The 26,206-nt window shown below is 34.3% G+C and overlaps 1 protein-coding gene across 1 annotated transcript in view; it reads left to right on the top strand.

The window, feature by feature from the left end:
- The window catches only part of NOVA1 (neuro-oncological ventral antigen 1), a 169,167-nt gene that overhangs the window by 138,895 nt on the left and 4,066 nt on the right, over positions 1 to 26,206 (top strand). The window contains exon 4 of the mRNA XM_009887001.1: positions 498 to 569. Coding sequence (XP_009885303.1) covers positions 498 to 569 — 72 coding nt within the window. The remainder of the gene's footprint in view (positions 1 to 497; positions 570 to 26,206) is intronic.

Raw genomic sequence — 26,206 nt, 5'->3', positions numbered from 1 at the left:
GATGCGGAACACAGTTTGCTGGCTCTAGTCCGTGCTGTAGAATGGTGCATTATAAGGTGCCAAAGTAAATGTCTCTAACTTCTTTCAGACGTTGGCCCTGTTTGTTTGTAGACTGATAACTGTTTCTAGTGTGCTCATTGAACTTGCTGGAATTTTTCTTTACTATAGTCTTCATTTTCCCCAAGAGGAGGAGAGAGGAAAGAATATATTCCTCATGTGGTCAGCATATTTTTGAGTATTTATGTGAGTTCACCATCTTGATTTCAAGCCATGAATTTGTTTTTACATGCATAAGCATGCATATTTACATGCATTATTTAGCCAATTGACTTTAAATTCCATTAAGTTCCAATGAGTAGGAGAAAGATTTTGTCTTAGGCATTTTTTATTTATTTTAATTTTCTAGTTATGTTACTTTTGTTGGTTTATTTATTTTTTTAACTGTTCAGTCTAAGGCTTGTAAAGGTTGATTTGCTCCTGAACTGCTTTGTTCCCAGACATTGCCATCTTCCCCAACTACCACCAAGTCCTCTCCATCTGATCCCATGACCACCTCCAGAGCCAATCAGGTACAGTATCATCCTACCATCTACACCATACTTTTCACGGGTGACAGCTTGCAAACTGGAGAAAAAGATATGGTGGGTTAAGGATTTATTCGTTCATTCACATATATACACCCATAACCATAGATATCTAACTCTTGTTAGAAATTGGTAAATTGAATGGAAAACATTTTTCTTCTTTTAATTTGTTTTGTTGTCTTTTTAAAATCTCCGATGAAAGCAAAGTATCTTGTAAAATAGTCTTTTTTAATTTGTTTTGATTAATAAATAGCAAGGATACACGCTGGTGAGTTTGTAGACAGAGTAACTCTTGGATTATGTATGTTCATGTATATATGCACACACGTATATACTTCCTGGATCGTTTCTAAATTATGATGGAATTACCCCTAAAACCATGCTTAATTAGCTGGATATCGGCCTAGGAATGGCAAACAGACTTCTTTGTTTATTTACATTAAGAATTTTGAAATGTGTTTGTGGACAGTGACATAGGGACGTTATCTAAATAATGGATGTAATTACAAAAATAGATTTGAAATGAAAATTTATTGATGAAGAATAAGGTAAAATTAAGTGTCTCTAAAAACATACTAAACACGTCTAAGTAATTTTAAATCATGTCTTATTTTTAAATACATAAACTGTGCTTTTAGCAGTATTTTAATTACAATCATTTATTTGTCTTTTAACTGGAAAAAAATATGTCCAGTTCATTATGTCCACAAATCATCATACTGTGTATCTTTTTGCCTTCCCTATGAAAATTTTTAAAGTTGCTTCATACCGTGCTTTTTAGAACTGATTTATGCTTAATAATACCTTACTCATTTTTTTAATGTAGTGTTAAACTTAATCTACTTTGTGTTCAAATAATGTAAGTATTCAATATGTGCGAACAGTTTTTAACACACAATCTGTTTATTTAAGTTAGCTGAATGCTTCTATCAGATCTTGCACAAATTAGATCAAATACCAGAAAAGTTTTCTTCACAACAAGCCAATTTCCCCTGGAAGTTAATGTTGTTATTAATTACTGATCCTCCGATATTTTGTGAACTGCTTAGACCTTGCTGGCTGTATGAACAAACTATTTAACATACAACAGAACATGAGCATATTAAAGCAATATATCTTTGATCAACACATGACTATCTGTTGAAAGGGACATCTAATGCAGAAAGTAATGAAATTTAGAGAGAAGTCACACAGATAGAAGAGCTACTAAGAAAAATATAAACTGCGATATCCCTCACTTCAATTTGAAAGCCTTCTTCATCAGACTGCTTCCATTCCAGCAACAGTTATTTGGCTTCATCATCATTAAATGACAAAGATAAAATCTTTGCCAAGAGCTAGGGATATTTTATGAACACTCTGTTTAGCCTTTATTCTCTCTCTCTTAATTTTAGTATTTTGTGTATTTTAATTAGAGGGTTTTGAAAATGTTGAGCACAGATCTTTTTACAAAGTGTTCTTACTATTTTTCTTTTCTGTGTCTTCTTTCTTTCTTTTTTTTATTTTTTAAATTATGAGTATATCCTGATGATCATTATTTGGAGAAAAAGGAAGAGGTGCTTTCATTTACAGGAAATACTGTTGCAGCATGCTGTTTAATTAGCATCAGAGAAGTACCTGCTTTGCATCTGTTCTATGAATTTTGAGTTATCAAAATTACAGTGTAGTCTATAAACTTTAGATGACTTTTCAATAGCTAAAAATACATTTATAGAAACTTGTTCTATGAGAATGTTGTCAAATGATATAGCTGAATATACAAACTAAGGGAAATGTATGCTTTGTGTCCTGCTTATATCCCACATTATATCTTCTAATGCTTTTTATTCATAAACTGTGTTCAATTCCGTTTTCATACAAATAATTAAGATCTCTTTTGAACAGCATTAAAATGGTATATATGAAGAAGAGTAAAGAGTTCCTTAAGTGACGTTTGGAACTGTTTTTATCATTACCCCTGGAAATTCCTACTGGTTTGTAATTATTTTATCCCTCCCAGCATTTCCTAGTGGTTTCTAGCCATTCCAGCAGGAAGCACAAAGCACATGATAAGACAATTACGGCCTTTCTGTTCATTCTAGTGATAAGTGACGTAGCTGGCAATTGTTCCCAGACTGAGTAGTGATTAGCATTCAGCACCAGTGTATCGACAAGTATCTGCACTGCGGCTGTCACACGAAAACTGGTTCCAACACAGTAATCTCAAACCTGTCAGTAGTCATGTGAGTACCCAATAGGAGAGTATTAGAGAACAACAAATATTTTGATATATAGCTGTGTAAGATGATTCTCAATAGAAAATAACCATTCAGGTATGGTTATTTTAATATAACAAGATGTTATATTAGGATAACAGGAAAGAGCTTATTTAGCTGGATGGAAGTCAGGAAATTTAGTCTTAAGGTGTAAGATAAATTCACGGCTCACCCTGTTGTGTGGATATAGTAGCATATCAGGCTTAAGATCAATTTTCTATAATATTTTAACTGGGACAAGATGATAGTTTATCTGAAAGATTAGTGAGGTGATTAAGTAAGGTTTAAGCAATACTTAATGCTGAGTTGCTGTTGGAGTGAGATTTTTCAGCTGGGTTGGAGGACTCCCCATAAGTCATTGCAATTAGAAAACTGTCGAGTATGTGTGTATGTGATGGCCATACCTGATGTGATCCTTCCCACTGTATGAGCATGTCAGTTGTATTCTCCTGACAGAGCTTGCATAGCAGGCAGAACAACTTCGAGGCACGCTTTTTACCGCAAGAGGAAAATCGCTCTGCCAACAGAGGTCAGAGGAAGCTGAGCAGGAAATCTGGCTTGTATTATGTCTTCCTTTTAATGACTCACTTTGCCTCCATGCAGATGAGATCATAACTCCTTTGTATGGCAGTTTTGCCTTTTGTTGAATTGTTGGTTTTTTTGAAAAATCCAGTCTTCCTGAAACTACTCATTTCATGATTCTCAAGAAGAGGATAATCTCTAAAATATCCTATACAGTGGAAGAAAGCAGTTCCTTCAGAACTGTCATATGTTGTGTTATACTGAATTGCCACGGACGCAACAGAAACCTCTGCGTTGGAAGTGTTTTTTTCTTTAGTTCTTTGTTCCAGGAAGATATACATCTGTCAGTGTTATTGTTGTAAATGTCTTGTTTATTTTTTTAATAGAACTTCCTTGGGCCTTTGTTCACATTAAAAATTCATACACTGCAAACTTCCCAAGGAAGACAGTACCAAAGAGGCAATAGAATTAGGGACATTTCAAATAACTTCCGGGGTTTTTTTCCCCCTTCCTGTCTGCCTTTCACTGAAAAGAACTCAATCTTTCTGTACTTTTAGACTGAGAGCTTCTGTGTTACCCCCTCACGAGCTTTGTCAGCTTTGTTTATAACAGAACACTGACAGACATATAGCTACAGTGGTGGAACTGTTCTGCTGACGCCCTTGGAGCTGGCAGAATATAGCTTTACTTTTATTTACCAGAAGGAGGGAATCAATTTTACTTTTCCACAGTACACTTCAAGTGGGTATTTCATCTCAAAAGTGATGAATAACACCATAAACATCATATAAAACACGCTTGCTTTTCCTCTCTAGTACCTTATAAAGGTGCAAGTTTTAGTACTTATTTTTACAGTTGGGACGTTAGATAGACAAGTATTTCCATAATTAAACTGTTTACATATTTTCTTTTGTTTACAAGATTAGTTTTTTTCTTTTTATCTGCCTATTTTGCTGATGTTACTACTATTTTAGAGGGAGAAACTTGAGTGATATAAACCTAAGTTTTGTATTTCTCCTTTGTCTATTTGATGTACATATATAAAAGCACTTGCAAACCCTTGCATGTTTCCTTCTCCAATCCTCTCTTTTTCCATAAGATTGATACAGCTGCTGACCTTTACTACTGTCTGTAAGAGAACAAAAGACCAAACACACATTCCCACTTACAAGTGAGTCAGAAGAGTGAAGGGTAGGAGTCCTTTTCCCTTCCCTTATAGTTTAGATAGGCTTAAGCTCAGTAATGTAGTAGGATTTGTCATCACAAACTTTATGTCATTATCTAACTTCTTTTATTTATTTTTTTTAATGCACTATTTTTTCCCATGGCATTTGCATTTTTACAGTTATATCTTCTATTTTTCTTCTTTGTTGTTGTTGCACCTAAAACTCTTATCATTTAATATAGTGTAATATAAATTTTGTGGAGTGCAGGTAGGTGTAGGATTATTCCATTCAGTCCTCAAATTTACAGTTTTTTTGAGAATATCTACATCATCTGGTTGCTGCAATATCTGTAATAAATAATACTTCTCAACCTTTTTGCATAATGGGACTGAACCAGTTTTTGTACTGCCTGAACCCAGCAGGTACAGCACAAGCATGTGGCTGTTACAATCTTGGTAGCAGGAATTTGTACTTTTGGCTTATATTATCTCTTTATTTTATGCAAAATCCATAGCTTGCAATGGGATTTAATAGTGCACCTATAACTAGAGATCGGGGGACTGATAGATATCTCTAAATGGTACTGATTGATGTAGGTGGTCCCCTCTTTCTGACTTTAAAGAATAGTCCTGTCCCTATCTGTAAAATTAATTGCAGAAGTATAATCTTTTCATTCCTGATAGGGGGGTAGAATCCAAAAATAGAGGCTGTCTGTAGAGCATACTGACAGCTTTTAAAGGGTTGATGAACTCATATCACTTATATTTCATATATAATTTGTTGTGGGAGATGAAAGAAGAAATAGGAAATAAAGAATTGTTATAGTCTTCTGTTATCATTAGGACAAGGAATTTTAAAATATGTATAATATCCAACTTCAAATGATAAAGTTTTTATCAGCAGATTAATCTTAAAGTACAAACAATGAGTTTTAATGATGATCCCAGGATACTAGATAGCCATTGTAGGCCATGGAGATACTGTCTCTTTTTGGCTTTGACAATTGGATGTGAGGGTTATTTAACCTTATTTAAAATATCTCTGATATTTTAACTGCAATATTCATCTAATTTTAATTCCCTAATTTTAAAAGCATTTCTTACAGTGGTATTGAGAAAATCTGTTTTCTCTCTAGGTCTGTCACAGATTGACTGATGCTGTATGTATCACTTGATCTTTCCAAATCTCAGTACCGTGTATTTAAAAGCAAAGTCAATATAAAGTTATTTAGCATTCTGATAAAAGTGCTGTAGAATTAAAAATACTGTTATTACTTTAATTTGATTTTTTCAGAATATTTGCCATGGTAGTTCTCTGTGAAATAACAATTTGACGTTTTTTCAACCTGTCAGGTTGGTCATTGACAAACACCACCATTTTATTTACACCCAGAAGATGACATCCAAGTTCCACACACAAAAATAATATGCTGTTTGAAAGAGACTTCATCTGGTAGATGATGTTTCATATGGACCCATCACTAAAGAATAAGTACATCGGATTCTAAAATTGTAAATACATGAAGACTACAAATTATTAATATATTAAACAGATACATTCTTCTAATTATGGCATCAAAACATTTTTTTTTATTCACAAGTAGATGCATGAGAAGGAAGTCAGGTTTGATGTGTCAGTGGTGTTCAGGACTATATGATAACTGTAAGAACCTCATCAGACATTTAGAGGAATAGAGTTGAAGAAATAGGCTCTGTATTTTGCTGACTTTCTGGAAGGTCCTCATATGGACCGTCCCATAATTTCTCAACATGGTGTATCTTTTTGGTAAAGTCTCATCAAGGACTTTCCTCTTCAGTTTTAATACTTATTCAACTTCACATGCAGAGTTCTTTTCTGTTTAGGTCTTGCTATTGCTATTGTAGACTTACCCGGTAACAATTTTGACTCCCCGTTGAACACTGTGCATCGTAACAAGGTTGAATGAAAGTGCCTACATTAGTTAGAAAAACACTTCTCTTTCTAGTGTGAGAAAACCCTTACATTTCACATTTGTAGATAATTTTATTGAATGTAAATTCATATCTCTATAAAGTCACCTTTTTGTTTCAATTTAATAAGACAGAATTCTCTTTTTTGATTACAAGTTGCCTATGGCACACTGCAGACAGCACGTAATAAATTATGTTTTAGATAACATATCTAGAGAGGGCTAGGGACAATTATTCGCCTGTTCAAGTGAGAGGAGTCCAGTAGAGGTTCTGGTGCTTCAGAGGTGACCTTTCCTGCTGCTTTGCAGCTGAAATGCTTCATTTCATGGCCAAAGTCTAAGCAGAATTAACCTATACTCTATAGACTAACTCTAGAAAATTTTTTTTCTGGTTCATAAGTCAATACATTACTTTTATTATATTTCTGTTGTTCTTAGACTGCTTTTTCCCAATATTTGGCAGTATCTGAGCTCAGTGCTTTTGTCTGCATCTTCTCCTTAAAATACTATTTTTTTTAGATACTATAAAGATTTTTAAATATTATTTTTAAAAAATCTTATGTGCAAATCATTTGGGGGTTTTGTTTTGTTTGGTTTTTTTTTTGTTTGGGGTTTTTTTTTTGTTTTGTTGTTTGGTTTTTTTTTCTTATTGTCTGTTTCAATTTTTCCCCTTTGGCCAACTGTGTAGGTAATTATTTGCATTCATATTCCTTTATATTGATTTACTTGTTTCTTTTCTTCTCCTCTCTCCCACCACACAGCAATTTTAGGGTTCACTGTTTATTGTTACTTTCTTAAATGTAGGGGAAATGTTGTCAGGAGCATTCATGAGACATGAGGCAAGATGTAGCTTCTCACTGCTAAGTCTCTGAATATTACTGGCATATAGTTCATAGGATGTCATGAACGATCTGCCAGTTGCAGCCCTGTAAGTAAAAACATGATTCCATGTTCATGTATCTTCATTTTATGTTTGAAAAGAATAAGAATCAGTATTTCATCGCCTCTTCAAAAACTTACACTTTCTCAGTGTAATGGTCAGCATTAGTATTCATTTGCTATTAAAATGGATAGATGTCTTAAATCAATTAATGCTCGTGTTTTGAACTCTACCTGGTTGTCAGATTTTTTTTGTTTTCTCCCCCATAGATAAAAATCAGGAGGAAAAGAAAAAAAGGCATATAAAAGTAAAGCTTGAAAAAAATACAAGAAAACAAAGCAACAAACTATTTTTTTTTTCTCGTAAGAAAACAGCTTTTAGCAAGATATTACATTGTCACCCCTTTTGTGCATTTATGAAGACTTAGGCTATCATCAGTTTTAATCCTTAGTTTTGTCATAAGTTTTAAAACTTGTTAAAGAAAGTGAATAAAAGTAGAATTTCAGAAACAAACTAACATACTTCAGAAAACATACATTTCAGTGTAGGGAGACTTTTAACGAAGCCTGCTTTGGATCTCATTAATTTATTTTTAAATCAGTGTTACTTCTGTGAACGTGCTGAGATTTGGGAGAAAAGTTGTCAATACACTTTCCTGTACACTTGTTTACACTTGATTTTTGTGGGGTTTATTGACTTTAAAATATTTTGGAGTGAACATGTAAAAAGATAAGGCTTTTTGGATTGAATGGATTTTTCTTTAGACTTACATGGATATCTTATTCAAGTTGTTTAAGAGTTAAAAAAAATCTCACACTGTAGTTGAAGATCTTGTTCTTTCATTTAAGGATATTTGTAGATATGATATGTAGGTTTTGGCATTTGTCCATGTCCTTGTACTAAGAAAAGGTCCTATCTGCTTATGAAAAAGAATCATTAAACTGATAAAAGTTGGAGAATATACATTCTTCTCTTTGCCAAAATATGGTAAAGGTCTTCAAATTCCCTGTGCAAAGGGGTGTTTAATTTTTTCATTTTCTTTGTTCCAACTGTTTTAAACATACTTCTTTTATCAATAGAAAATGAAAATAAATAGCGTGTTATAAAGTGCTACATATTTCCGTGCTCGAGTTTCATCTCATGTAAGCTAGAGTGAAAGTTGGCAGCATGTAACTCTGTGGTCTAACCAAGATTAGCTTTGACTTTGAGTCCTTAATACTCAGGTTTCATGACATACTGTTTCATTCAGAATCAGTACTTGGAGAAAGCCAACCATATTCTAAGGTATAAAAGCACAGAGTCACATAGTGCGCTCTTTGCTGTTTGCACAACCCAGAGAAAAACGAATGTCAGAGCAATTTCCAGAATGCAAATCTGGATGACTTTATTGCTTTTTTCTGGTGCGTACTGTATCAGTCACACGAAGGTTAGACTCTAAGTTTTAAACTATTGAGAATTTAATTTAGCAGCTCTTAAGGAGTTCAGAATTTATATGGTCAAGTTGTATACATGTGTGGAAAGAAACATTGAGGTTACAGAGCTTACTGTCACACCAGGACAGATCCTGTACAGCACAGACCGTAAGGTAGAAAAGGCAACACCATATTTTTCTGATATGTCAGAGGCAAGTAAGGCATGGTTAGGCCTATCCCTAGAACATCCTGCTTTGGACATATGTTAGTTAGTATTTTCTTTGTGATCTCTGAAACATTATCGCTTTCACAAGCTGTTTGTAGGAATACTGCAGCAACACACTGCACTCTCCTGCTGGGTGTACACTAGATGCATCGGCTGCCTTTTGTGTGCTTTGAGGATTCATCTGATGGTGAGAAGTCATAGATAGATGTGAGACAAACCCACCAGTTTTTTAAGTAGGGGTCTGCCTGATTTGAGTGAAAAAGCAGTGTTCTTTGTGTACCAATCATAGAAGGAAGCTGGTTGACATAAGTAGGAATTAAGAGGCAGGAGGTTTTTCCTCTTCCGGAGGTAAGGTGCATCTCTTGAGATCTTTGCCCATAGCATAGCATCCCAGGCTTAAGACAGTCAATACCTTTATCCTGCAGTCAAAAAATATGTAGCTGCATCTTATTCAGAAGCACTATTTTCCCCTAGTTTTGTGCCTGTAGTTATTTTCACACTTGTTGGGTTTGGATTTTTGGTGGGGTTTTGTTTTGTTTTTTTTCCTTCTGAAAATACATTAGACTTCCTACAAGTATTACAATTCCTAACAGTTACTCAGAGGCACAGTTTGCAAATTGTGGATCAGTGGGAGGATCATAAGCATCCTTGGAAATGCCCAGGGGCTGAGTCCACTAGTCTGTTACCTACCAGTGATTTACAGCTGAATCTTTGCAGTTTGTAGCCTTGAAGAGTATTTGTTTGGGGGTACAGAGTGACTGATGGCTGTTTGGCCTCCTGTTTTCCCTGGCTTCTCAAGTGGTGCCTCAGCAAATGCAGCCTTAGAGATCAGAGTCTTTCTGGGCTCTTTTTTATTATTTTTTTTTTCCCCTCTCATTATTCAGCAATAATAAATTTCTACCTGAGAAATTATTCATTCAGATGAACTTTGTACCTGTGATTTGGATGGGGTTAGAAAAATGTGTTTTAAATTTCTATTTCTTTAAAATTTCTGAAAGCCTGCGGTTTGGCAGTTCTACTGCAGTGTAAATTCTTTCATGTTTCTAGTAACCTAATACATGATATCCATGCTATTCAGCTTTCTATGGTTATTTTTATTGTACACTTAACCAAAACATAAATGTAGTGAGAATATTTTGATCCACTTTATTCTACTAATAGTAATTGTAATAATTGTGATAATAAATTAACAGCTGCCCCCTACCCATGAGATACTGAAATGCAGCCTCCATGTAAGCTCTTCTAAAGTGTTACTGCTTTATGGAATAAAATTGGTTTATGAAATAGATTACACTGTGATTAATGACATTCTTTAGTAAAGAGTACTGAAGCAAAATGCAGTTCCTCCAGATCTTCTGCAAACCAGTGCTCATGTATATTGAAGTGATGCAGAAAAAGAGAAATCAAGTCAAAAGATAAGCAGGTCTTTGCAGAATATTTCTTGGTCATAATATATTTAAAATTTTTAGTAAAATAGTAAAAATAGTAAATATTGTCTAGAACCAGTATTATCGCATTCAGTTTTAGAAACAGAAGGAAACAGAAGGGAATAACAGATAGCCGTTTGTTAAAGACATTTCACAGGCTATATTTCACCCGCATTTGAGCATTTAAGAGGCTGTTTTATATAATTTCCTGTTTTAATTATGTCAAAAGTAATTAGATAATTAATGCTACACTTTTACATTAACATTTACGGTAAAGGCTGATTGGTTGTACAGAATGTGTATGTATACACTGAGGGTTGGCTTTACTGCATGCAATTTCTAAGTAAATTGTAAGTTATGCCTACCTTTCATTAACAGGAACACATGTGAATGAGGATAATAGAAGGGGGAGATTACAGCTTTGATGGGGTGAAAGTTATGTTTTGAAATCTGCACGTAAGAATTTTATTTAGAAATTACTAATGCCAATAATTTATGTATGTCTAATTATAAAAATATTTTTGAATACAAGGACATCTTTCTGCTAGGTTTATTTTTATTAAGGAGTCTAGTTAGAAAATGTGAGCTGTAAAATGCCTTAACTAAGAATGTTATTATTACAGCAGATATTTCATAAATGTAATTATATTCCATAGCATCTGTACTATTCAGTACTTGCTACTGAAACCAAAATGAAATTACCTAAAAATAATAGGGTAATGACAAGAAGTTAACTGAATACATGGCTTGTGAAATACAAATTTTTTATTATACTACTAATTGTCCTACTATTTACACTACTAATTCAAAAAACCTTTCTTTTTCATCTATCTGAAATTTATTTTAATGGTAAACAAAATAAATCAATAAAAGTGAAAGAAAAGAATATAAACCTGTCAATTTGAATGTCAGAGGGGTCAGGAAAATTAGGCTTTTTAACATCACCAAGAGCATTTTTTCATTTAAAAATTAATAAAAGAATATTTTTATTTGAAATATAACTTATTTTTACTCTTGAAGTAGTAAAATAAAACTCATTGTTAACAATAATCTTGCATAGTAATATTAATAAAAACTGTAATCATATTGTGTGCAGTTTTATGTAAACTCTCTGAAATTATAATAATTTATAATGCATTTATTGAGCTCTGTCTAAAAAGAGTCTTTACTGCAACTAGGTTCACAGTGAACATTTGTTAAATTAAAAAAAGGGACAAATGTTTTATGAAACCAAAACTGGTTAGTTAATCTGTTGATTTCCTCACCTTTATGTCATTTTGAGCAGCTCTTTCATTTTTTCATTTTTATATTTGTATTTGTCAGTATCTTTTCTCTCAAACTAAAAATAAATTTCAATCTGTGGAAGCTGAAGAAGATGTATATAGTGTGCATAGGAATTGAGATCAGGGCAAGGGTTAGATGCAAATTCTTTTTCAGTGTATCTTTAAAAAGAGAGATTTAATTCCAATTTAGGAGGATGCTGACTCCAAATTTATTCTTGGAAAAGTATTTTTCCAAGTTAATGCATTCGCAGAATTACATATATGTAATATAGGTATGAAAGCATGTGATGTATCTGTGTATTTGCGCCCCACAGCCTTAGTTTGCATAAGGAGTCATTTGTTTCCATGTGAACATTTATATCAGGTGATTATCTAGCCAAAATATATGCAAGTTATCTATATTCAAGTAGTGCCTGTGCCTAGCTTTTGTAACGCTTAATTAGATCTTAAAAGTTGCTAATTTGTTGTTATTGTTGTTGCTTATTTACAGATAGTTTTCTTTAATGACATTTGTCTCCACAGATTCCCATTGAAGGAGAAATATAACACAGAGTAGAGTTGTATGGAGACAATATGGTTTGCAAATATGTGGTTTGATAATAAATATATACAATTTTCCCCACTGAGCTAAATTTGGTATGATCTAAATCCAGGATCTTCACATTCAACAGGGAGGATGCAATTGTACCTTCAATTGTCTCTTGTAATTATAGCTTTTTTTTTTTTATAAGATAGGTTGACTTTCATAACTGGCCTGTGTTAGCACCTTTTTGATTCTGTTTACTCAAATAATTGCTAATTTCTGTCATTGCCTCCACTTGTTCCAGTGTTCTTTTTTTCTTTCTCTTCCAGCAGTAGTTACCATTCCCTCGTGGCTATCTTGGTTAAAAATGTATAGCTACAAGTTTACAAAAGGGTAAACCAGAAAGTAGATACACATATAAATTAAACATATACATATAAATTGACTTGGGTGAATGTGAAGTTCTAAGCCAGCCACTTAACTTAGTTGTACTTATTGATATATTTCCCGAGGCCAGCGGTTTGATATTACCTTGTTCTGCTCTCTGATCCTTGTCAGAGACATAATGTCAGGCTCCGAGAGGAAGGTTGTGAGTTGGCTCGTCAAAAGACTTTATTAGCATTACAGGGCTATGGATTCCTGCAGTAGTGCTTATTAAGTTTGAAGACATCCACCCATTGGTGAAATTACGTTCTTTTTCTAATAAAAGTTTCTGGTATTTACGATTTCTTATGACCTAGAGAGATACGGTTATTTAAATGTTTTATCTTTAACTGTCCTTTACTTCCTTTCTCATTTGAAAATAATTCTCAGATGGTGTCTATGAGAGAGCCTCCCTGGGAATTTCACCAAGTAGTTCTTGCTATACAAAATTCTTTTTTAATAGTTAAGCAACAGTCAATACAGAAAGGATCAAGCCTCTGCTGCTGGTCATCTTTTGCAAAGCCGGGGATGCAAAGTAGCTGTAGCCCTAATATAGATTGTTCATGTAGATAGACTAGACGTGTTTTGCATAAGCCAAATTTCTTGCTGTTTTTCACCATTCTTATGTTGAAAAACACTGTGAAGCTATACAGAACAATCTGTAGGTCAGAACGTGAATAAATATGCTCATTTTCACTGAGCTGAGACATTAATGGGTTACCACAAGGATTTTAATTCACGTGTGCCTCCCCTTCCTTCTTTTACTGAGAAGAATGGAGAACAGAATAATTACCCCAGGATTTTAATTACAAATAATGTAGAAGGTGATGTTAGAGTTTATTATTATTTTATTTTATGGCCATGAAAACTGAAAGGTGTTCATTTAGACACAGTACATTCATCTTCTATCATCTTTATTGGTTGCTGTTTGACATGTTCATTAGTTATAAATGTAGTAAGTAATTTATCATTCCACCATGTTTACTTGATGCGTATAAGTTGATGATATTATAAGCTTTATCTTTCATTTTACCTTAGAATTTTGTGATCTGTGAGTAAAGAACTCACTTCTTCTGAGTGCAGAACTGGTGCCAAGTTAGGTTAAGGTGCACCATTAAAAATGCCCCATTCTGTCCTTTCTTACCTCTGTATGTGTAACTAAACATGGTCTGAATATAAAAGATATCTCTTAGTTAAAAGAGGTATTATTTAAATTACTCAGTATTGTTAAGAGCAGAAATTTGGTTTCAAAGAAAGGTTGGAGAATCTCTTGAAATAAATCTGTAACAGCATGGGGTTTTTATTCCATGATCTTGTAATGTGGAGAGCTTTCATTTGGTTTTGTGCATAAGCACACTCATGCTTGACATGACTGCAGCTGTGAGAGTCTAAGACGTGATGGGCTTGGGGTAAGGGATGGCTCCATCCATTGTGCCTGTATAGAGTAGAAATATATGCATGTTTTCCATATGGACTCATTGGCTTTTGTTTTTCCTTATCATTTTTAGAATCAGCTGAAGTGCGAACAAACAATTTAAAGAGGCACTGCTGAATAAGTAGCTCTGTACTCTAACTGAGCTGGAGCTGTTGGCTAGATACTAAATGCAATAGGACTATTTCTCCTTAAAAGTAATCAGGTATTATGGAGTCACATATAAAAGTACACAGGTATAGTACAGAAGTGTGTAAATATATATATATAAGTACATATAGTAGTGATATCTTTAGGTGGTTTGGGACTTCAGGTATTTACATTTCTCTAAACTTTGGCATCAAATCTTACGTCAGTGGGAATGGTAAGAAGGACTTTCTTGTTTTTTGTTGTTGTTGCTTTGGGGTGGGTTTTTTTGTTTGTTTGTTTTAAATTGTGTGTCTAGCTAGATCTTGTGAGTGTTTAAACTCTTCCTCCTTTTAAAACTGTATGGCTCTACCATCTTATGATGAAAGATGAAAACTGAAAGAAAACTGATGTTTACTAAATCAAGTAAAGAACTCATGAGAAAATTTGTATTTATATTGCATTTAGGAATACATTTTGTCATTACAGTTTAGTGCATAGACCTGACAGGAAACCTTCCACTCTTCTTTTTCATGTTAGAATAGATTACATAATGGACTTTGATGAGAAGGGGTAAGTTTTTACATAGAATAATTATATCCCTGATCAGTGATTCACAAATTCTTTGTTGCAAGATTATTAAGGAGACATTCAAGAAAAAGGACATAGGCATGCAGCCATAATTCAAAATCGGCAAAGAATGTCATCGCTAGGAGTTTCTTAAATATATACTTGAATTTAGGATTTTTTAAATCCTCTAAATGAATGGCTATTGGGTTTGCTGAACATGCAAACATGCTTGTTGGATTAAGATGCCTAAATAAGCATCTAGGAGTCTAACTTTAAGTATGCATTTTTTAAAATTATCGTTCATATCCTGTTTCATAGCAAATAATATTTCTACAGTCCTGAGATGTTCTGGAAAGGAAGGTCCTTTTTTTCCATTACTAGCTGTCTCCTGTCAGTAAGTCCATTTCATGTGAAACAAATGTCCTGCTTAATTGAAAATCTAGTCTAGATGTCAAACACTATACCAATAATAGTTTTCCATGCCAGTGAGCCACTTTGTGTACTAAGAGATCAAGTCCTTCCATTGACCAGTGCTCCTTAATAGAAGTGTGGATTGTTTCACGAGTCTCGTCTTTGTCTAAATTTATACCTACCATATTATACATACTAATATAGAGATACTAATATCCTCTGTATATAACAGTTAAAGAAATACTGATATTATTTGAGTACAATAAAGGAAAAGTGAACTTATATTAACCCTGAAGGATGTACAAGTGTAATTATATAGGGTTTTTATTGTGCAGAGCAGAAATTCAAATGCTTGATAAATAATAGAAGTTTTAGGCACAAAAATAGTATAAACCCCTCCTTTTTCTAAGCAAAAAGTAAATCTGATTTGGTGTCCAGTATAATAGTGATGAGATTGAGGTGGATCAGTGTTACCAAACTCGTTTGGTATTTTACCAGCATTGACTGGCTGAATCTTTACCTTTGCCACATGCTTTTCCAGCAGTGGTGGTGTGGTGTATTGCAGGTGGAGTATATTCACTTGTCTCTCTGTTTCCCACTGTCCTCCTCTTCCTTCTTCATCCATCCCATCTTGGCCTATATTTTTTGTAACAGAGACTGTATTCCTAGTATATGGGATTCCATTTCACAACTTTTAAGCCGTTACTATCAAAACAGCCTTACTTAGTAAATTCCCACAGGTGTCCTCGCTCTCAAAGAAATAGTTGTTGTGGTCAGTTAAAAGTTGAATTGATGGAACTCTTCAATGTTAAGAAAAAATAAAATCATGAAAGTGTAGGATTTTTTAACTGCTACTAGAGAAACAACTGATGAATGGCTATATATATACATACTGCTAAATCTTAGCAATAATTTTTTATCCCTATGTGTACAAAGTCCAAGCAAGGATCAGAAGAAAGAACTGGTGCATGGTTCTAAAACCTTTTAGCAGCTGTGATGAACTGAAGTGATTAAAATGTAAATGTTTGCTATCAGTCATTGGTCAAAACCAAAGTGTTTAGCAGAATTTGACCAAAATGACCAAAAAATTGCTGTATTTCTATGTGACAACTGTTAGTGAATGTTGAAGGGTGATTTATATCACCATAGTTCTTTTGAAAAAGAAATTTGATATTTTTATGTTAATTTACACAACCTTCTGATCTTTATTGCTTCTGTACTGTTTTTTGTATTCTTGGAGTCTGCCTCATTTCTCGGTTCAGAATCGCAAGATGGTTCAGAGTCTAGGTAAAAACTAGTTGCACTTTCTTTTACCTCCTTCTTTCAATTTCTACCATTTTTTCAGTCCCACAGCTTCTCACTTAAAACTTCAATTTTCAAATGATCAAAATATGATAGTTGTGATAGCAAAATTGGTGGATATTTGTGAGTGTAGAAATATTAAAATACGGAAACCGACAGTGTATTTTAAGAAAGGGACTAACAGCTGTCATATCTCCTGAGTGCTTTACGCTCTTCATTTGGAAATCACAAATGTGTTGATAAAAGTAACCATCAAGTTCCTGTTGCTGATCATTAAACTCTTTCTTTTTTGACTTTGTACAAAAAGATCTCAAGAGCAAGAACTAAGTGACTTTTTTTAAATGGTCCTTACAAATCCTTCTTTTCCATACCATAGAATTGAAATGGTTCTGGCTGGATTTCCACAGCTTTGAAAAGAGAGACCTTCTGCAGATGGTACAGAGTTGAGAACTTAAATTCTGTTCTGAATTGCCAAATGAATGCTTCGTAAATGTGCTACATATCTTGTAGAAATCAACTGTGGCAAAGATAATCTGAAAACAAATTAGAAGTGCTAGCGTCCTTTTGTCCTATCAGTCCTATAGACAGATCAATTCATTTTAAAACATAGCTTTCAGAGATTGATTTTGAGGATTCTTGCCTGGAATGCTGAAATGGGATTTTGATTTTAAATTTGAATTTAAATCCTAAATTAATTTGAATGTTTAGTATGTTTAGTAGGTATGTATGTTTAGTATGCTGTTAAAATAATGCTGTAATCCATCCAGCAATGTCAGAAGATTAATATCTCAATGTATTTCTAATATCCTGTTTTAAGCTTTTCCGTGCTTTCAAGTTCGAGTCAGCTTCAATGAAAAGTGTCGTTGACACAGTAACGACAGGTCCCTTTGCACATTTCCATTGGCTATCCTTTCCTCTGAATTTAATTGACATAACCACACCATATCAATTTCTGCATTGATTTGGTTTAGAAGCACATCATGTGTATTTTAGCCACATTTATCAAAGTTTATAGTGAAAATTGGACAATGTTGAGTAGCTGTGAGGTTCTGTAATGTTAATGTTGCATATTAATCTTGAAAAATTCTACTCCAGTCAAAGGCATATTTAAGAGCACTCTTAGGTTTCTCTTAGACTTGCAGGTCCAGGGCCATAAAAATAAAAATTGGAAGCCTCAGTCTCCTTGAAGTCAATGAAAAAATGAATTCCTAAGTGTCTGTGCTTATAGGCCATCCAAGATTTGCTATTAATGTCTTATCAGATCTCCTGTGCATTTCAGCCGTAGGATTTCTCCCAGTAATTACTTCTATCAAGTATAAGATTTCTAGTTAAAATAAAGCTTATGATTCAGAACAAGTTTATAGCTGATCTGCTACTGGGGAGTACCTGTAAAGCTAATGGATGAAGCTTTTTAAGGATTCTCTTGAGAAGTGCAGAAATGTCCTGGTCCTTTATCTTATCTTCTTTAGTCTGAAGATTTTTCAGGATAGCAACCAGTGCAGCGCTTCTTCAGACAATGAGTTAATAGCCATGAGGAGCCAAAATAACCTCTATGCTTTTGGTGACTGCAAAAGCATAAAAGAAAGGATACACTGCCTTTGCCCCAATTTCTGTCAGGAAGATCAATTCACTTTGGGATCTGGAGTGGGTTTTATGAGTTTATAAGTTAGATCCTGTCTAATGCAAAACAGTGTGAGTGTTTGTGATTCAATCAGTGAGTCGTATTTGTTTTTAAAATAATGTACATTATCTACTTTTTTGTAGATTATTTGCATTGTGAAGTGTCTTTTCAGCCATTCCAATAATGAAATTACATTATAATTATATGGTGTCTTTCATTCAGAAGCATCCCAAATTGCTATACTCAATAGTACTGTAAGTAGTCATGCTTTTGTGAAACCCATCCTTGACTCTGGAATGTTGGCAGGTATTCACAGAACACCATGCAACAAATTAGATGAGGAAAGGAAAAAAGGGAGATTTTAGATAGGGGGAGAGGGAACTGTTTTGAATTAAGCAAGAGGATAGGGTTAACATTCTACTGTGACTGAAAGTGTCATTACTGGCCAGAGTAGTTAGTGTTCCTGCTTTCTGTCTTCTTAAAAGATGTTTCATCTGCAATGGTGCAGTCAATATACAGTTCTAATTTTCTATGTATACTACATACTCTGCAATTGAGTGAAAATCTATGATTTTTTGCTCTTGTATAATTCAGTGTGTAACCAGCTCATTTTTTTCTTTTTTTAATTATTTATAAAAGTGAAAAGTATAAATGAAACTACTCAAAATACATTACACTTCTCTGCAAATGTAATTTGAAACTCATGAAATATTAATTCATAAAATATGGAATGTTGTTTTTATACTACACAGAAAAGAATTAGAAAAGTTAAGTTTCTTCTCTATGTTATTAAAACTGTGTATCATAGAGAATTCATAGAGTATTTTTCTTCTTCGATTCCCACACTTTTTAAACATGTTTTCATGAGGGATACTCATGAAACTCATACACTTCTGTGGGTGTAAATTTTTAATAATATTTTGTTCAGAACTAGATAATCTCGTAAAATGAAAACCTGTATAACCAACACTGTTTTAATAATTATTCTCTCTTCATACACAACTTGCATTTGCACACATTTCGTAAAAACTGCTTTTGACAGAAGAAGCCTTTCTGAGTTAGAGCCTACACACACACTGGTTACAGAATGGCAACTAAAGCAGAGACCAGAGAAATTTTTTGTTTGTTTAAATGTGATTTGCTAATTCCTTGCTGTGAGAAGTTTGCATTCCAAATTACATCTTTAGTTAAAAGCATGAAAGGAAAATCTTAATGTTCATACTTTAAAATGGGCAGAAGCGCAATTAGGTAGTAACTAAAAGAAGTGAGAGGTACTTTTCTCAGTCCCCCAGAGAGTCAAGTTTTAGTATAAAATATTAGTTGAAGAATGGTCTAGATTTAAGCCAAGGCAGCAGTTTGTGGAAAAAAAAAACACAAACCCTTACATAGTATTTCCTCTGGTAAATCTTTCCCCAGCTTGGTTCCAAGGTTCTAAGCTTCATGATTTCAGATGTAAGTTATTCCCGAGCATTTAAGATGAAGCTAGGTTTCTATTGCTTGATAGTTTTTTAGGACTAAAATGAAATAATGTCCTTGAGAAATGCAGCTTCAGCTAAGAGGAGGTCTGAGAACTGGAACAAAATAAACACTTGTGATAAACAGTAGAGTGGGAATTGGCCAAACTCCTGCTGCAATGTCCTGACAGATAGAAATCACTGTTTTAGAATTTGCGCTATCATTTTAATTTATTATGTTTTTAACAATCTAGTATTATTTTGACTTAAGAAAGGCCTCTTACTTGCAATACTATTATTTTCAATGGGTTAATTTAACTTTGAATTGACTTGAAAGAAACAGTAGTTATAAGGACAGGAATACCCCCAAAAAGCAACATATAGAAATAGCACAATTACATTCATCTTGCAATAATTGCAGGTAAAGTATATGAAGGAAATACAAGTATATGTACTGCTTGTGATGAGAAAATCTCAGGAACGCAAACGTGACTAGAAAAAAAAATGTGCATTATGTTGAGGAACAAAGTAGCAGCTAATCTCTTCCTATAATCCAATTGCACTTGTTCACAGAATATTTCAATTCTAGATATCCTTTGATAGAAAGAGAGAATTTGAATTAGAATGACATTTACAGAATTTCAACATAATCAGAAAAGATGAAGACTAATTTATTACCTAGGCTTAATTACATTATTTACCTTCTGATCGACCTAAATTTACAAAGAACTGCTTCTCTTTTTATGGATATTTGCTTATTTTTCTAAATCAATATCAAGCAGACCATTAGAAAGATGAGTCTACTCCTCCTAAGTACTTTCTCTATAAAGAAAACGTATATTGTTGGACTGAGGAACCGGGATTTTATTCTGTACACGACACCTCTGAAAAAGTAAGTTCATATTTCACCATATGGAACGCAATCCAGAAGTGTTGAAACTACTGAGAGAAATTCCACTAGCTTGCTTGAGGGTATGTATGTGCAATCAGCAGAGATTTGCTGTGTAAGCCTACTATCGGAGGCTGAGCTGGAGGCTGACGTGAACAAACACCTGTCCAGACCAGCTTAGCATTTCTGCCTGATGTACACACAGGATGACTCATGACCTTTTGGTAGCTTGTTCTGCCTTGAACTTGTGGTTGGCATTGGGTATGTAGCCAGGGACTTTCCAAGAGTTGCCTGATATGACGGAGTGTGGCTGTAAATTCTAAGTGCACACAGGCATCATCTGAATGTACTTCGCTGTTTTTCTGCTTCGTTCCAGTAGACTTCTGTCACATCTTTTGTTGATCCTGATTTTTCTCACAGATTTTCATCGTACTGCCACTTCAGTTTAAGGATGGATGGCATGGGACTACTCACATCAACACAAGCCTACCATAGCAGTCTGTTTAGCCTGCCGCACATAGAAATAATAGATGGCTCTTACTCTTTAATGACTGCTCTCTTCAGGAACTTGTGTTTTCAGAATACCCACTCATCAACTCCAAGCCTATAGTCAACTAAAATAGCATGAAATTTTCATAGTATAGAATCCAGGGGCCAGATAGAGTTTTAAAGAGTTTGAAGTAATTGATGAGCAATGAGGACGGGAAAAGAGATAAAATGAAAGATAGTAATTTAAATACAGTTTTAAGGGAATGCAATTATTTGCTTTAAAGAGACTAAAATATAGAGTTATGCCAGATTAGGATGAGTTTGTTAGATTAGATGGAACCTTTTGCTGTAAAGGTGTTTCTCTCTTAAGAGAAGATAAAATAAAATTACATAAGTAGTTGAAAGATTCAGTAGAAAGAAAAAAAAAACCCCAACTATTACAGAAGATTCATGGCATGAGTTGTAATTAAACTTTTGAAAATAAAAGAGGAAAAAGGAAAGCTGAATAACAGATAAAAAAGATCCTTGGTTCATTAATCTCTGTGCAATCTCTTCAGAAACAATTCTATGAGGTGGAATAAGCAGAGGATGATGCAATTAAATGCTTCTACTATCAAATTGTTGGGTTTGTTTTTTCCAAGTTTTGATGCCATTCTGTATAATCAGTGAGACTTTTTCTTTTCTGATGTGATTTTGTGCAGGCATGTGTCATGCCACCATGTGAAGCTTCAAACTTAAAGCCATGGTTTTTGGCCTCCTTATGTATGATTACTCTAATTGGCAAAACAGCCGCATCAAATGCTAACTCCTGCCATGTAGCCAGTCAGCATGCATTTCATCCGCCCACTACATTTGCCAGGTAAATACTTTGTATTATCTGGGTGGCACATAAGGTGGTTACCAACTTCTCGCTTCCAAAGACTGTGAGAAGTGAGAATATAGTCAGAGCACATTTCATCAGAGAGAAGGAGAGCAAGGAAATAATAGAAAAATGAAAGGGTGGGGAACCTTGCACAGGAGGAGTGGGAATGAGGATTGGGGAGACAGGACATGAGGTGTTAGTGTGGGTAGTAGTGCAGGTTTGGTCATGGTTCTGCTTCCCCTGAAGATATTTTGAATGTGTTTGTATACACTCATAGCTGCTCAGTGCAGATTATCTCCTTGCAGCATAAGGGAGGGGATGAGAAGTGGCATAGCGTAATCACCGAACATCTGGCATTCCACAGTAGATGCTATTCAGCTCCCAGAACTGAGCCAGGACTTTCAGTTTGGTAAATCAGAGGACTTTTAGGTGGTGCTGACGTCATAGATGAGTGCAGCATGGGGTTATGCAAGTGGGTTGTCAGTAAATGGAGAAGGATTAGAGAATTAGCTGATACAGAGTTTAGGAGTGCAGGATTTTGCAGCAAGCAAGGGTGAATATGAGCCACCAATGCTAAGTTAAAGCAATTTGAATTGTGTCCTCTGGACATAATGGCTGAGATCCCTCAAGTACCGAGCATCCTCCTCTGAAGTGCAGAGTTTCATCAAATCTCTGCTGACTTCGTTGGGAACTGCGGGCCACTAACTGCACTCCAGTTTGAGCCCTTCTTAAGCACCACAGTTTCTTGGACTGTTGCAACTTTGTCAAGGCTTTTAAAGTCATAATGTATTAATGAAAACATATGCAGTGAAATTACTTTGTTTTGTTTTTGTTATAGTTTGATCCCTTTTCAGGGGAGAAGTATTATACTCTTTGAGCCTGATTTTGAACTTACTTATGCTAACGCAAATAGGATGAGAGTGATACCTGTGGAAATAATTAATTTGCTTTGTGAGTAAGCAAATGTCATAATTGCAATCCTTATTTTTTATAAAATCTATTTGGCATGAAATAAAGGTGGAGTTCCTTCCTTTTTTTTTTTTTCCTATAGTATTTGAAAAAAATTAAATTGCATATGTATTTTAAGCTCATGTTCATAATTGCTATAGATACTCTCCTTTTTGCAGCACAAATTTGAATATAGCCAGGAGCACACACATAAACTGGGAAACCTAATCTTCCTGCATAGTCAAAGATACCCTTAGTGGATAGCTCAGGGCATTTACTTTGGGTAGTAGTTAGGTTTCTCACTTCTGCATCCAAATCACTTTCTGAACTTCTTATCTGTAAAAAGGAAGTAAGAGCACAGTCCAATTTCCCTGACAGACTGGGAGTTAAGTACTTAAAGAAATGGTGGTGGTGCAGGTAACAAAACCAAATAAATAATCTTTGCTTTTTCAGTATCTGTTTGTACAACTGGAGTTGAGACCAAGAATTCTGTTGTATCATTTTATACCTTGTAACTTAGTGACCTTATGAATTTTAGGCTTCAACAGAAAAAAAAAAAAATTGCATTATTTCATTGTACTAGCACCTAGAGGGCTGTGGCCTCATATGTTAGATACTGTATTAGCATAAAACAGAATTACCATTTACCGTAAAGAGTTGATATTCCAATATATAAACCAGGGAAAATCAAGTGAATTCTGGAAACAGATGGAGAATTACGATTTGGTAGCAAGATTAATATGACCTAAATTAAAAAAAAATAAATATCCGAAATACGTTTTTCTTTTTGATGCAATTATCTCAATTTTTAAATAACATTTTCAATCAGTTGTCACAAATGCAGGAATGTTACAATTGAATATTTCAAAGTATTTCAAATGTTGCCGTTCATTTCAGGAAGAACAGGATTTTACTTATGTTTTAAGCAAAAGGTGTACAGATGTATTTATGTTATGTTAAAACTGAATTTTGATTTGAATATAATGTTTTCTGTGACATCTTAGTATAAAATAGATTGTGCATATTGTCTAATTCTTTAGTACATGTATATTTTAAAAAGATGTCTTATATGTTAATAGGTGAGATATTCACCCTGGCAGGGGTTGTATTTGAAAGGATATTAGTGCTGTATTCCTATACTAAAGCAATTTAAGAGAGTTGTCAGTTAAAACACACCATCTGATGTTTCTAAAATAGATACTTATAAAAGGGTATTTTTATTTATCTCAGAGGGAGAAAAACGTATAACATATTAATCCAGCAAATCCAAGATTTATTTTCCAGAATGCATCATAATTTGTATGTTGTTTGTATGGCTAAGTACAGCAACACTTCTGGACAAGGTGGGAGTGATGGGTATGGAGGAGGAGATCATTCTTTATTTTTCCTCTGACTAGACAGATAGTTTTTTCAAACAACCAGACCTGTTAGTAGTGAACCAAATGAATCTTTGTGATGTCAAGTGAGAAAAGGAGTTGATTCTTATTGAGAAAGTCTTTCTTGTCCCATACAGAACATTTCCTTCTTAATTTTGTGACTGAATTAAACCATTATTTTATTTTACTACACCAATCCTTTAGAGTAATCCTAGCCATATTACAGTAACCTAGATTTTCATAGGTTGCATGTGTAGCTATATTACATGTGCTACAATGCTGCCCTAAAATTCAGTATTCTAGTTACCTCTGCAGTCGTGTGTATGGTTATATGAGTGTATTTTCACACCTTCTTATATTCTTAGCGTCTTCTCTTAAATTTGTATGCCTAACTTGGTCAGAACTGTGCACGTTGGTTATTAAACCAAACAGGATCTGGAAAATCACAGTTGTCAAAATCTCCCAAAGAAACTTTTAGTATGACTTAAATCAATGGACTCAGGTAAACGTTTTCTATGGCATGTGGCACAAAACCATAATAATGAAAGCTGTGCCATGCCAGAAAATATTTTCAGTTTTACTGAGTTTCCTGCGTGACTGTTTTTATACAACTTTGCATATTTAGAATCATAGAGTCATAGAATGGTTTACAGTTGAAAGGGACCTTGAAGATCATTCAGTTCCAACCCCCACACCATAGACAGGGACACCTCCCACTAGAACCAGGTTGCCCAAGGCCACGTCCAGCCTGGCCTTGAACACCTCCAGGGATGGGGCATCCACAACCTCTCTGGGCAACCTGTTCCAGTGCCTCACCACCCTCAAAGTAAAAAATGTCTTCCTAATGTTTAATCTAAACCTGCCCTCTTCCAGTTTGAAGCCATTCCCCCTCGTCCTATCACTACATGCCCTAGTAAAAAGTCTTTCCCCAGCTCTCCTGTAGGCCCCCTTTAGGTACTGGAAGGCCGCAATAAGATCTCCCCGAAGCCTTCTCTTCTCCAGGCTGAACAGCCCCAACTCTCTCAGCCTCTCCTCATAGGAGAGGTGCTCCAGCCCTGGGATCATCCTCGTGGGGCTCCTCTGGATGTGCTCCAGCAGGTCCATGTCCATGTTGGGGACTCCAGAGCTGGATGCAGTACTCCAGGTGGATGCAGAACTCCAGTTTTAGAGTGTTAATTAAAACAAAACAAAACAAAACCAAACAAATGAATCCTTAAATATATATTTTTTTTAAAAATTTGAACATTCCTTATATTTAGCAATCAGTTTATACATTTTGTGTCTAGATTCCAAATACCAAATCAAATCTAAGAGTGGTTTCCTTCTTTTTCTGATGGGAAAACTAAAACAGGACACCTCAAAATCACCAAAAAGTTTGAATTACATTTTAAAATGGCTATGAGGTGTCCTGACTTAAAAAAAGAGTGTGTCTATAAATATATATAACAAACATTTCAGTGTGTGTGTATACATAATTATGTATATAAGTATATACACATATTGAGATGTTTGTTTTTATAGGATTATTTTGCATATGGGTGGGCTAAATGTTTTTCCAGTTCCATACTTTTATGTTATATTTAGAATAAGTCAGCACCTAGTAATTTTTCATTTATTGCATAGAACATCTTTTGTTTGAATATGAATTAAATTCTAATTAAATTTTTAAAATCTATATATGCTGTAAAACAATTCAGTGCAAAATACAATATGATATGTTACAATTTTTAATGTACATATTGTAAAAGTAGAAAATATAAACGTTTCTCAACTTTTTAGTATGCTGGATTTTCAAAGATTTTATTTTGATGCTATCATAACAGCTGGAAATATCTAAAATGGGTAAGACTAGAAAAAGCTTATTTATAGGGCATGCAGTTTTATTCATAATTAGCTTGACTTTATAATGAGGCAGTAAAATGAGAATGTTGCTAATAAAATTTTAATTGTATTTTGTATTGACTTGTTGCTGAGATTTTAGGTAGCATTTTGGTGAAAGGATTGACAAATTGAAAAATGTTACCCCTACATATATGCTTCACAAAAGCTGGATGAATGGATATCAATAGACTACTAA

This window comes from Charadrius vociferus, unplaced genomic scaffold (assembly GCF_000708025.1).
Source record: "Charadrius vociferus isolate BGI_N301 unplaced genomic scaffold, ASM70802v2 scaffold14, whole genome shotgun sequence".
NCBI lineage: Eukaryota > Metazoa > Chordata > Aves > Charadriiformes > Charadriidae > Charadrius > Charadrius vociferus.
This window is presented reverse-complemented; position numbering and strand designations above follow the sequence as displayed.